The following is a 13,251-nucleotide window of genomic DNA, read 5'->3' on the forward strand; positions in this document are numbered from 1 at the left end:
TGTCTATAAGATTGAGAACAATTTAGTTACCTATTGTACCTGCTATTGGGATTAGATTCTATCTTGCTTATTCTCTTTTAGAACTACTTTTCCGCTGGTTGTAGAGTGGGATTTCGCCTCACTTTACTTATCTGATTTAGACACTCTGATTATATCTAGTACTCTGATTTTTATATGATTCATCCTTTTCTTACTGGATCTATGGTTTATCTTCCTTACTTTTATTATTATTGTTCATGATTATGTTATTGTTTATGTGGGAGGTTGATTACTCGATACCTGATCTTCGGGCTGTGGATCACACTTTCGGGTATGCCAGATAGGGTACCGGCTGGGAGGATGTGACAAAAAGTATTGAAGTTTCTTACACGCCTCCTGAGTCTGGGCAGTCTAGAACTCTTAAGACGACTGCCGAGGCCCCTCGGCAATTTAAGCAACCTAGCAGACCCAAGGATGAACCCAGCTCTGTTCCTTCCTCATTCACTAAAGTTGAACTCCCTTCAGCGATTGAACCTTTTGACTTTCCTCCTTCCTACTTTCTTAGAGCTCCCAATCCTGATGAAAGGGCCAATTCGAACTTGCTCGAAGAGTTCTCTTTGTATATAGATACTTTGGAGAGTGGAGTCCGTTTTCCGTTCTTCCATTCTTTGTTTTCTGTTGTTTTGAATCATTGGGACATTTGTCCTGGAATGCTTCTCCCCAATAGCTGGCATCTCATCGTTGGCTTTTTGGGTTTGTGTTTTGAACTTGGCATCGAACCTTCTCTCCCTCTTTTTGTACATTTTCATGCTTTGTCTCTTTCCCACCCTTCGAGTTGGGTTTTTCTTTCCAAGCGTAACAAGGTTGAGCTTGGATGGTCGGGCAGTATCCTTGCTAGGGGAACCTGTCCTTCCAATCACAAGGGTGGCGCAGACGGTATTTTTTCTGCAGAGCGCCTCAATCAAATCTTAACTTCCCGATCACCTAGAAGCTGCTTACTTCATATTTTGAGGGTAACCAGGTCCTTCCCCTATCTAAGGCTGAAAAAGCAGCTGTCAAGAAGATCAAGTCAATTCCATGGTACCAAGAGATACATGGTCTTGAGATGGAATACACCCCAATTCTTCAATATTGGGGGATGGCTCGTTGTGAGCTTCCAAACTGTTGTATTTGTCTTTTTGAATGTATTGTAGCCTTATTTGATTTTTTGACTTTATCCTTCTCTGCAGTGCCTCCCAGAATTAACCCAAAAAACCTTTGGGCTAAGGCGGCCAAGGCAGTTGTAGCTACAGAGCAAAGGTCTCCTCGTGCATTGACGGCAGATGAGATAGCTGCTATTCCTCCTCCCGACCCTTCTTATAAAGGTATAAGGAATTTTAAACCAGTGGTTGAAGCCTCTGGGAGAGGGAAGAAGCCAATTGGAGAAGAGGCAAAAGTCCCCTCTCCAACCCGAACCAAAAGGAAGCATGACCTGACCGAAGCTTTTGTCCCAAAGAAATCTCAGAAGAGTAAAGACTCTGAGGAGATTTTCGTTCCACAATGGACGTTGAGCGTGTCGGATTGGGTCACGCAAGATCATGAAAAAGTTGCTGAGTGGAGTTCTCTTAGCTTGATGCCAGCCGACCGTCAAGCTCTTGAGTCTTTGAGTGATGATACTCTTGTTCGTCTCTCTACAAGGTACTGTTTTTTCTTGATCCTCTGTCATCTACTTCGTGACTATTTTTAGGACTTCTTGACGATTGTCTGCTTTCTTAGGACTGCCGTGGTGAATTTCTACCACATTGAGGCTCTGAACCGAATTGGTCGTGGTGGCTCTCGACTCCAAAGTTGTGAGGAGCAGTTGGTGCTGGGGAATTCTGAAGTGGATCGGTTGAAGAAGGAAGTTGCAGTGCTGAAGGAGGAGAATGCCAAAGTTAACACCTTAAAGAATGATCTTGACTTGTCTCATTAGCCATGCTGGTGCTTTGGAACATGAAGTGAAGAAGCAGAAAATGCATGCTTCCGAATATATGGATAGGGTTGAAATTTTGGCCCTTGACAATGATCGTCTTAAGAAGGCGATCGTTCCCTGCAAACCCGAACATCTCTCTCAAGATCTCTGGAGGGACTGCATTCGAAAGTACTTGAACAACATCCCCTTCAGCGAGCTAATGATTCCATAAAACCTTCAAGCCTACCGAGCGGGACAAAATGATGTATGGAAGGCTATCCTTGAGGCAGACCCTACTTTCGATACGACTCCTTTTCAGGGTGTTTGCCACAAAGAGGTCTTCAAAAAGCTCGAGCTACCTCTCCTCGATTGAGCTCAGGAAGAGGAAGATCATGTTCTAGCTGATCCAAACATCGAGGAGTTTCTTCATGATTCGCCACCTCTTCCCGAGGAGCCTTAGCAACCCGCCCCAGTCGTAAATCCTTCTGCAAAACCCGTCCAAGAAAAATAGGAAACTGTGTTTTTTATATTCTCTTTTTTTTTTTTTTTGGTAAGGGTTGGACCCTATGGTCCTTGAAGATGAAATGAATCTTTACTTTATTTATCCTTGAACTCTTGCATTAGTTGTTGTGACGAACTGGTAGGGCTTTCTTCGTACTTAGAGAATTTTCTCCTTTTCTTCTTTCAGACTCACGTTCGGGAATGAACTAAGCTTCTTTCTGAAGTAACCTTGTTCCTTGGTCGAAGCTGACGTTCGGTAACCTTGGGATGCACTCCCGCCTTTGAGTTGATTCGGTTGCACCCTCCAAGTTGCACCATCATTATGACGAAACCCAAATGTTTCCTCATATTTGTGTATAAGTTGTCCTTCCCAAGAAATTGAAAATATTCTTTTCATTTAATACTGGTGCGACGGTTGGTTTTTGCTGCACATCATCGTATTAGGTGCACATTGCTCCACGTGGAGACTTGGGACGAACTTATCTCTTAAGTTTCAAATTTAAAACGTCATTATCTCCTGACCGTTGATCTTGGATTTGTTTTTCGAAATTCGAAATGTCCCTCGTCCTTGACCCTTGATTCGTACGAGCTTTAAACCGTCGCTTCACCCCCTGAGGCTATTTAAACCCCTCATGTGTGCTTTAAACTTGCTTACATCCTTTGCCAAAGCGGTTGTTTGCCTAACTACTTTCTCTCCGCCTTCGTCCATTAGCGAATCTTGTCTTTGTCCTTTGTTGCTTTTGCATTTCTATCCTTTGACGATACCCTGAACAAAACTTGAACAAGTAAGTTTTCTCATTCTTTTTCTATCTGGTTCATTACTTCTCCTCCCTGAATAACTCCAAAGTAGTATTCTTGGGGGTTATTCATTTCAGAATCCCTTTGTTGGACTTTTCTGATATCTGAACTTTAGACATCTAGTTTTTTTTTTTACCTTCCTTATCTGGCAACGTTCGTCTTTCCTTGCAGTGCCTCCAAAAGTTAACTTGGACACTGTTAGGGTAAAATCTTCTAAAAAGACTACTCCAGTGGCGAAAGAGGTCATTCGACGCGAAGAGGTTGCTGTTGGTGATTCTTCTAAAGTTCAGATTCCCACAGCTTCAGCTGGTGCCTCATTTGCATCTTCTTCCATGATGGAGGCCGTTCGGCCTACCAAAGAAGATGTGGTTCCTTTTGTTGCCGCCCAAGTCTCCGAAACTCTGGTTGGCGCCTCGTTGGCATCTTACTCCACGCCTTCAACAGTCATGGATGCAATCACAGATACTACTCCTCCGACAATGGAGGAGGTTTTCCAAGAGGCCGAGGATTCTGCTTCCAAAAGAAAGCGTCCTCGGTCAGATGATGAAGTATACAGGCTTTCTTGGTAGTTGAAGAGATCGACTTGGTGACAGGAAATTTTGAAAAGGCGCTAGAATGGTGCACTTTTGCTCGGATGCCCGCCGAGAAGCAGAGCCTTTTATGTTGTTCCCGACAAGTTCTTTATAAAGTCATTTGTCCTGTAAGTATTTCTTCATCGTCTTTCTTTCTGAAATATTTTTGCTTCCGACTAACTTCTTTCGATATTGCAGGAGCCTTGCTGATAACTTCTACAAGCAGGTGAAATCAACTTTTAGGCTTAGTAGCTTAAGCAATGATCTTTCTCGGCTTCAGGAAGAATCCAAAGCCAAAGATGCCAAGCTTGCTCATCGTCAAGACAGGCTTTGGGAAGTTGCTCGAGTGAAGAATTCCGAGATCGGGCGACTTCATTCGGATTTGGATGGTGCTAGGGAGAGAATCCAAAAGCTAGAGCGGGAAGTTGAAAAGCTTTCGGGAGAGCTGAAGGGGTCCCGAAGATAAATCTCCTGCGCCCACGGCTCAAAGGCAAGCCGTTGCTCCCCTACCCGAAACTCTTCCAACTAATGTTCGCAGGGCTTGTATCTTCACATACTTGCAGAGCAAGCCATTTGTTAATATGTTGAATGCCTATAATTTGCAGGCTTATCGGGATGGCGAGAACGAGGTATGGGAGTCGATCCTAAGGAGGAATCCTTATTTCAACACGGCTCCCCACCTTAAAAGTTGTCACATTATTTTATGCTATCATGTTATTTATGCTATTATGGAATAACTTGCCTTGTTGAGTTTCTTTTGAAACTCACTCCTTTTGTACAATATCTTTTGTTAGATTACTCTACAGGCATTGATGACTATGAAAGGTAATATGAGGAAGCGCAAGCTGAAGAAACGTACTACACGCAAGGTGTTGGCAACTATGAAGATTACATTGATGATCCCTCGAGTGATCATACTTCGTACCACGATTAGCCCTACCGTGGAGTGGGAGCGTCTGAGCGTGATTGATGAAGTCTATGTATATGAAGACGTTCTTTATAAAGTAGAATAGACTCTAACTTAGTTTGATTATATCTTTCTTTCTTGTCTTTAGAACCAGTTGTAATCTTCTTTTGACTTTCGATCTACATTCCGCTGTACTCGTGGAGTGAGATTCTGCCTCACTCTACATTTAGATATATATATATATATATATATATATATATATATATTTGGTATCATTTCCGCATTCTGATGATTATTTCGTTACTTTGCTTTGATTCATTTAAATAATATTGTTAACTTTGATTTAGTCCTATTCTTGATTATATTACTGTGAATGTGGGGGATTGATTTTCTCGATACTGGATCTTGTGGACTGTGGATCACACACCCGGGTATGCCATATAGGATACCGGCTGAAGGTCAAGAAGTCGTGAAGTTCTCTTAAAAAATTAGCTCGATCGGATACTAGATGACCATCCGATGGAGGGCTTGATCAAAAGTAGACAGAGACAAAAACGGGATTTTTCCCTCTTCCTTCTCTGAATAGGATTCTTTTTTTTTTTTTTTTTTCTACTTTGATCAAGTCCCAAATAAGAAATAAAATCTTGAAGCATGCAAGGAATCCTTTTTTCCATGTTTTTTACTTGAGGAAGTTTTTAGAGTGCTCTATAACTAGATGAACAAGACTTTCCTTTCTGGAGTGGAATAAAATCCAGCTTGGTTCCATTATGATTCTCTTCACAAAATTTTTCAATAATACCCTTGCAGATTTGATTAATAATTTTCTGCAAACAAAAGTAATAAATCTTAATTAGGATTTACTAGGAAATATATAAAATCACCTAAATTAAAGGAAATGGTGCAACATATTCATTTTCATATAATATTAGGTTAAAATAATATAAAATAATTATAAACACATGAAAATATAATAAATTAATCATCTAAAATAATATACATGAAATCCACTTATCAATGGTCATACTTTTGGTATGATGGTGGTAGCCTCTTATGTGGGGGTATTAAGGTCAAGAAAGTTTTAGGTTCAAATTTATGTCCATAGAATTTAGGTGACAACTCAATTGCCAGTTGTACGTAGTTAAAATATGGAATGGATTCGTGTCTTTGCCCAACAACAAGACATCTAAATTTTTATTGTTCACACCCTTTATATACAGGGAAATTGGGGATGAGACAATACGTATGCTGTCGGCAAGGATTGAACCGATGACCACTCCACTAAGAAGTCAAGTTCTTAACCATTCTACTAACCCTCTATTGGCTTTAAAACTTATTTATTAGAGTTTAGAATTTGGTTTGCTCTCAAATGACCCAAAACTATTAAAGAAAGAAAGGTAAATGGAAGTCGTTTTAAAAAAAATTTAAGTGCATATTATTTCTTTATCTAGTTTTCCCCTACAGCAATATCAAAGCCTTTAGTTTCTAAGCTACAAGTGCTACTTCATTTACTCCATCTGATAGGGACTTGTTCCTCAATTAGTTTTTCTTCTTTTCCAGCTTTGTATATCCTATAAGGCACCGTTACCCCAAACTATCTTATATAGCCATCAAAAGGAAAGAAATATCTCTCTGCATCTCGTCGGTGAAGGTTTGATGGCAAGTTCTGGAGTAAGGGAAATTAAATCCACTTCTATGCTTCCCTATGTGGCAACACTTCTTAGTTTCTTACACATTCTATGTGTGAAGGTTCTTGAGCAACACGAGTAAGTTTAATTAAAACATTAGCATAGTTGAGCATTGAGATAGTATTATGTTGAAGAAATAGGAATATCTAGGTCATTTCTGTTAAGGAAATAAATAGACACGAAAGGGCTGAGGCACTCCACCCAGTGTATCTAAGGATACTTTTTTCTGAAGTATTGAGTTACTCTCAAGATTAGGACCCTAAACAGCCTTTTGGTTTGAATCTAATCGTTTCTACGATAGTTGATGTGTATCAATAAAGTGATAACTTGTAACTATCTTATCCTTTTTACACAAGAAAAAAAAAAAGTAACTATCCTATTACTATGTCTTTCCAGACGTTCTTAATTGAATATGAAAATAAACTGGCCATTAGTATTTTCATAACTAGACTATGAAGCACCAATCTCTCATTCCATACTTCATTATGTTAAATGTCTACCAAATAGTTTTTAATTTTCTTTTTAACACAAATGGTTCTCAATTATAATTTTTGTTTTTAAAAACTGGATTAAGAATTAAAATAAAAAAATTATTCTAAAAAGACAATAGATAAAATGCTGCTGATTTATGAGTATTCATTGTATTGTTATCCTTGAATCCATCCCCATAAATGTAAGATCGATGTTGTAATGTTTTCATTGATTATGGATTGTTAACTAAAAGTGACTCCTGTGGCACCTGTATGATTTGCAGGATTTGATTCACTTTGATTTGTATATTCTCTTTGTTTCTTTTGATCATGAATGTCCCCTCTTTCCATGATCTGGTTTTTATTAGTAACTTGGAAGTAGCTAGTATCTAAACAACTTGTAAACATTTTTATTAAGCTTTCAAAAGCGAAGACACACCATGGCCATGCCAACTTATGGATATAGCCATGTAGGTGATAATAGAAGTCCAAGATTCGACCTCAAAAGAAAAATGGGACACTTGGGTTTTTCAAATATGATTTTTCAGAAATAGATGAATCTCTTCGACTTGATAAATAGTGATTATAAAACATATTTTACATTTACGATTTTTGTAAAACCAAAGATCAAAGTAGACGTAACCATGGTTTTTTAAATCAAGAATCATGAATTTGGCAAATTTTGGAAAAGGTGAAATTGAATCTACTTTGCTTCTATATGAGGCAACACTTTTTTTCAAATTTTGGAAAAAAAGGAAAATGAATCACTTCTTTGCTTCTATATGAGGCAACACTTTTAGTTTCTTTATACATTACATACATGAAGGTTCTTGAGCAACACCAACAAGTTTCATGGAAATATTGAGCATAATTTGACATTGAGGTTTCTCCAAGGAGAGGTTAGCATTCTTTTTTCCCTTTTTCTTTTTCGGTAGGACATGCTCGAGTTCTTTATCTAACTCTTGTCTTAGTCACTTGCTTCTCTCTTCCTTCTGGATTGCTGCACTTGTCACAGGAAACTGAAATTGCTATGAGAGATTTTGCAGCTGGTAAGGAACTCGATCTCTGCAACTCTCTCGATAGATTGATTGATCTTCTATAGTTAGTTTATACATTTTCTGTTCTTGCTTTTAAGTTTCCACAGCTGAATTCCCACTACTGCTTGTTTACACAGGAAAAATGGCTATGAGATACTATAAAGCTGGTAAGAAATTGATAATTTCTAGCGCTCTTCAACAACTCGGCATCAGGGAGGAGTACGAAAAGCTTCAGAGTATTGTAAACAAGGCCAAGATGCGCTTTTGGAAGAGTGATATGAATGAATGTTACAGTGAAGAGGCTAAAGAGTTATTTTATGAAGCTGAAGACAAGTTGGAGGAGTTGTCATATGAAGCCATGAGAATTTTTCATGAAATGGAGAACAAGAAGGAGATCAAAGTTAGTTGCTTGATGCCGGTACCGATCTGGGAGGTATGCAATTCTTCCTTGTCAGTACGTCCGGGCCGACTTTTGTATCGTCTCAGGATGTCTCGTAAAATCAAAGATCTCCAGCATGTGTTGAATAATCTGGATGTCAAAATGGATCCGGGATTTGCCCATCAAGAAGAAAAAGAAATTTATAAATCATACGAAGTAAGTGAACGACTCCGCATGGGTACTGATCCACATTTTGTTGGGATTAGAAGGCATGTGGAGGAAAAAGAGATTCGTAATATGTTGTTTCCTGGAATGATTTCGACCATTCCTATCGTGGGGATGGCAGGTGTTGGGAAGACGGTATTGGCGAGGCGAATCTATCGGAGGTTGACGCCAGATTTTGATCCGAGTATTTGGGTTGATGTGACACAGGAGTTTAGCGTGAAAAAGGTTGTAGAACAAATTATTGAAAACTGTACTGGCAGTAGAACTACTACAGATGGGGACAATTTACAGCATCAGTTAGAAGAGTGTCTGAGTGGAAAAAAGTTTCTACTTGTGTTGGATAATGCTTCGAACCAAGATAAAGAAAAATGGGATAATTTGGGAAGAATGTTAGCAATTGGATCCAGAGGGAGTGTAGTTATTGTTACAACACGAAGTCGTGAAGTTGCATCAGTGTGTGGTTGTGATTGTCCATATTATTTAAATGCACTATCAGATGAAGCAAGTTGGAAATTGTTCAGAAGACAAGCATTTGAGCCAAAATATGGTCTGGAGAGCAAAGACCTAGTCAGAGTGGGACATGTTGTGGAGTGCGACGATCTAGTCGAAGTGGGAAAGGAAATTGTTAAGCAATGCCGTGGGCTGCCATTAGCATTAAAAAGTGTGGCTGCTGCCTTGCGCTGGAAACCAAAGAAAGAGTCGTGGGAAGCTGCTTTAGATGCTCTAAATCTGGATATACTTGCTTCAGTTCAGAGGATATCTTATGATGGCCTACCATCACCATTTCTGAAACGATGCTTTGCATATTGTTCAGTATTTCCCAAGAATTTTACCTTTGAGAAGAAAAGCTTGATTCAACAATGGATGGCTCAAGGTTTCTTAGAAGAAGAAGAAGAAGAAAAAGCAGCAGCAGCAGCATCCTCATCCACTAGCAGCAGCAGCAGTGAAGATATAGGTGATTTATATTGTGACTATTTGCTGCAGAACTCGTTACTTGTCGGGAGATACGATGATGAAGATAAGCTGTTAGATTTCAGCATGAGTGAATTTTCACGTAATTTTGCACGAACTCTCTTGGGAAATGATGCCAGATTGTCGAACCTGGACTACTTTGATATCAAGAGGAACAACCGTCGAACATATCTTCGTTCTCCTGCCACTGTTAATGTCCCTTCTTCAAAGTTTGGGAGCCTGCGGGTACTAGAACTTACACATTTTAGCAAAGACGAGTTGCCACCGTCAATTGGAGAGTTAATGCACTTGAGGTATCTTGATCTTTCCTATGGTACCTTTAAAGCATTACCTGCTTCCATTTCCAAGCTCTACCATTTGCAGACTTTGAAGCTATTGCATTGTAGACATCTTCAAAGATTGCCTAGAGAAATGAGAAAACTGATTTACCTGAGGCATCTAGAAAATGAAAGGACTTTGAAGAACATTCCAAGAGGTTTAATAGGGAACCTGAGTAACCTTCAAACATTCAATTTCTTTCATGTTGGCAACACTACTATTACTGATCATGAAGCTGGTATTGAAGAGCTGCGGTGTTTGAAACAACTCCGAGGAAGCTTGAGTTTACTCGGCCTCGACAATGTAAAAAATGAAACAGATGCTAGAGCAGCAAATCTAAAGGAGAAAACAAGACTTGAGGAGTTGATGTTAGAATGGGAATCTGATTGGCATGTGTGGACCAATGATCAGGATAGGCAAAAGCAAGACCTCATATTTGAGGAGCTCCGGCCTCCTCAAAATCTATTGCTCCTAAGGATATTGCGTTTCAAAGGCACCAAGCTCCCTGCGTGGTTGGATAATGGAAGTTTGTATCTCGCGAATTTGCAGGAGCTTTGTATCTATGCATGTCACCATGTAGAATCTCTGGATCTGACAGGCTTGAGTTGTCTTCAGAAACTGACGATCTCATATTGTGAAAATCTGGAGTGTGCAGGAATCAAGGATCTCAAGAAGTTGGGGGTTTTGGAATTTACCGGATGTGATAAGCTGGAATCTCTGCTAAGAGCAAAGAATGATGTTGTAAATCAGGAAGAGCAAAATCTAGAAAAGCAAGTCAGTTCTTCAATAGATGAACTTCCTAATCTTTGGAAGTTGCAGATCGGAAGTTGTGATCATCTTACAACCTTAAGAGAGGAGGAGATGTTGCTCCTGCAATCACTGCGGACACTTCATATAGGAAATTGTGGAAACCCAACAATGGTTTTGACAAAGGGCTTAGAAAACCTTTCCAAGCTTGAGCAGTTGCAGATAGAAAATTGTCCAAATATTAAAGAACTTCCAGAGGGCGTTAGACATTTGTCATCTCTTCTACATTTTGAAATTAGGGATTGCCCCAAACTTAGGTTTTTATCAGACGAAATCAAACATTGGACATCTCTGAAAAAGCTCAGGATTTCTGGTTGTACAAATTTGAGGCGTCTTCCTGGGGGTATTGAGAACTTTGAGAGACTTGAGGAATTGGAGATCAACGGATCTGATTTTTTGCATTCTTTTCCAAACATAATGCAAAAGATGACGTCACTGCAAAGGCTAAAGATTAGGAGGTGTCCACATTTGGAGGCTCTACCTGACTCATTGAGCAAACTCTCATCGCTACAAGTGTTGGAAATTTCAAGCTGTAATATCTTGACTTCTTTGCCAGGAGGGATGCAGGATTTGAAAAAAATAGATACATTGAAGATAACAGGTTGTGAAAATCTGACAGAATTACCAGAGGAATTGGGAAACCCCTTGCCACTTTGGGTGTTGACTATATGTGGATGTCCCGCCCTAAAATTTTTACCAAAGGGCTTGGGAAACCACGAAGACCTCAGTCTGTTGGAAATAACTGATTGTTCCAATCTAAAAGCTCTACCAAGGAGCTTGGGGAAACTCTCTTCACTTGAATTTCTCTACATCCAGAAATGCTTCAAGTTGACATCGTTCCCTGACTGTCTACAGAAAATGACATCCTTACGGGTACTTTGGTTGATAGAGTGTCACAAACTACAAGATTTTCCTGATGGCTTGAGATCTCTCTCTGCACTTGAGAAGTTGACCATTTGGGGATGTCGTGAACTCGTCAAGCCTTTGCCTCAAGAGATTAAAAATCTAAAATCCTTGGAAGAGCTGACCATTTCAAATTGTCCGAAATTGGAAAGCCTTCCAGAAGGATTGGAGAATCTCTCATCACTTAAAGATTTGGTTATTTGGAAATGCCCCAAATTGAAGCACTTAAGCACAGAGCAGCTGAAAAGGAGACATTTACGTAAGCTAAACATAAAAGATTGTCCTTACCTGGAGACAATAGATGGTTAATCCGATCCTTGCCTACGTTGTCGTCACTCCTCCACTCTACAGGTTCATTTTCTCATACCTTCTACTTGTTGCTTACTTTTGAATTTTTCATTTCTTACCAATGCTTGAAAAATTAATGTTTTTGTTTAGCAATTTATTTAATATTTTTCCTATGTTTTATTATAAATTTATATAATCTGTATTTTTAATTATTAAGGATTAAGAGTAGTGCTTTTTATGGTTACAACTTTTGAAATCATTGTTCATGAGGGTGGCTGTTGTTGACTGTTGATCCAAGGCGCCGTCTCGGTGAGTTTCTTATCATACATTGTCATATTTTGCTGACCTTATCAGTTTATGCTTGTAAACTTCAATATATATGCTTGTGTTTTAGGTAAACGGATAGTTTAGTCTCTTTACAAGTGACTCAGTTTTGTGTTTATTGTTCTTAACTAATATAATGTAATGTCAATCAAATGTCTTACACTAGTTTTGTTTTTGGTAGTGTCTATTAAAGCATAGTAGTAAAAGATGATCCCAAGAAACATAAATTTTGTAGATTTTCATGAACCGTTTCTACTGCATTTGTATATTGTTCTGAATACCCATTCTTTAACATGAGACACTTCACACACAAAATGCTTGATCATGCTTCTCAGGTTATCCTCTTTTGTGAGGCCTGTTTCAGTAAAAGAGTAACTTTATCAACCTTAATTTTAAGTTCTGGCAAACTGGTTTTTTATATGGGTAAGGACTCACTATAATTTGCATTGTCTGTTCTACTTGTCAGCCTACCCCATGCATGAGATTTAACACTGTACCCTGTAGCCTTGTAGAGTCTTCACCTGATTAGTAAATTTTATAATGGGTGACTTTGTTTTCAAAGGTTTAATTTGTGAACATCCAGTGTTGTATGGATTCGATATTTCTTTTGACTCTACTAATCAGAATATTATGTATCCTTAATTTTCTGCGTCGAAAATATAGTTAGGGGTGGGGGACAGCTTGAGTTTACATACCTTGTTACCTCTTGAGATCTTGAAATATTTGTAGGAACTCTTGATCTTTTCTTTCAGATTAGTCTCAAAGCTTCAAGTCAATTTAAAAAGCATTTGAGATTTTCCTGTTCTTGAAAAGTTACTTTTTCTATAAGAAGAGATGTCAAGCAAGGTTGAAATAAGTTCAAGCAGAAACAGATTTGGCTTCAAGTCTATAGATTTAACTGGGATTGCCCGAAATCAGCTCGGACCCTGGAAATCTTGTATTGATCAACTAATTCAAATCAGCCAGAATCAAGACTGTCTGATTCTAATTCCCTGGTGTGGTTCCAATTTTCAAAACCATGTTGTTAATTTAGGAGTTCTAAAGCACTTTGAAAGTAACTGTTTTTCAGAAACCACTTATATCATGAGAACTTTGGGCACGCCAGCAGAGTGACCCTGCCTTGCTTGTCTCTTTCCCCTCCCCAAGGAAATAACTC

General features: G+C 39.0%; 1 protein-coding gene across 1 annotated transcript; it reads left to right on the forward strand.

The window, feature by feature from the left end:
* Positions 1-7,763: 7,763 nt before the first annotated feature.
* Positions 7,764-11,825, forward strand: LOC149007267 (uncharacterized). The gene is made up of 2 exons (XM_089165961.1): positions 7,764-7,891; positions 8,017-11,825. The coding sequence occupies exons 1-2, from the start codon at positions 7,873-7,875 to the stop codon at positions 11,790-11,792; spliced, it is 3,795 nt and encodes a 1,264-aa protein (XP_089022087.1). The 5' UTR covers positions 7,764-7,872; the 3' UTR covers positions 11,793-11,825.
* The last annotated feature ends 1,426 nt before the right edge of the window (positions 11,826-13,251 follow it).

This window comes from Hakea prostrata, chromosome 8 (assembly GCF_041222555.1).
Source record: "Hakea prostrata isolate BN-2017 chromosome 8, UWA_Hpros_2, whole genome shotgun sequence".
Lineage (NCBI taxonomy): Eukaryota > Viridiplantae > Streptophyta > Magnoliopsida > Proteales > Proteaceae > Hakea > Hakea prostrata.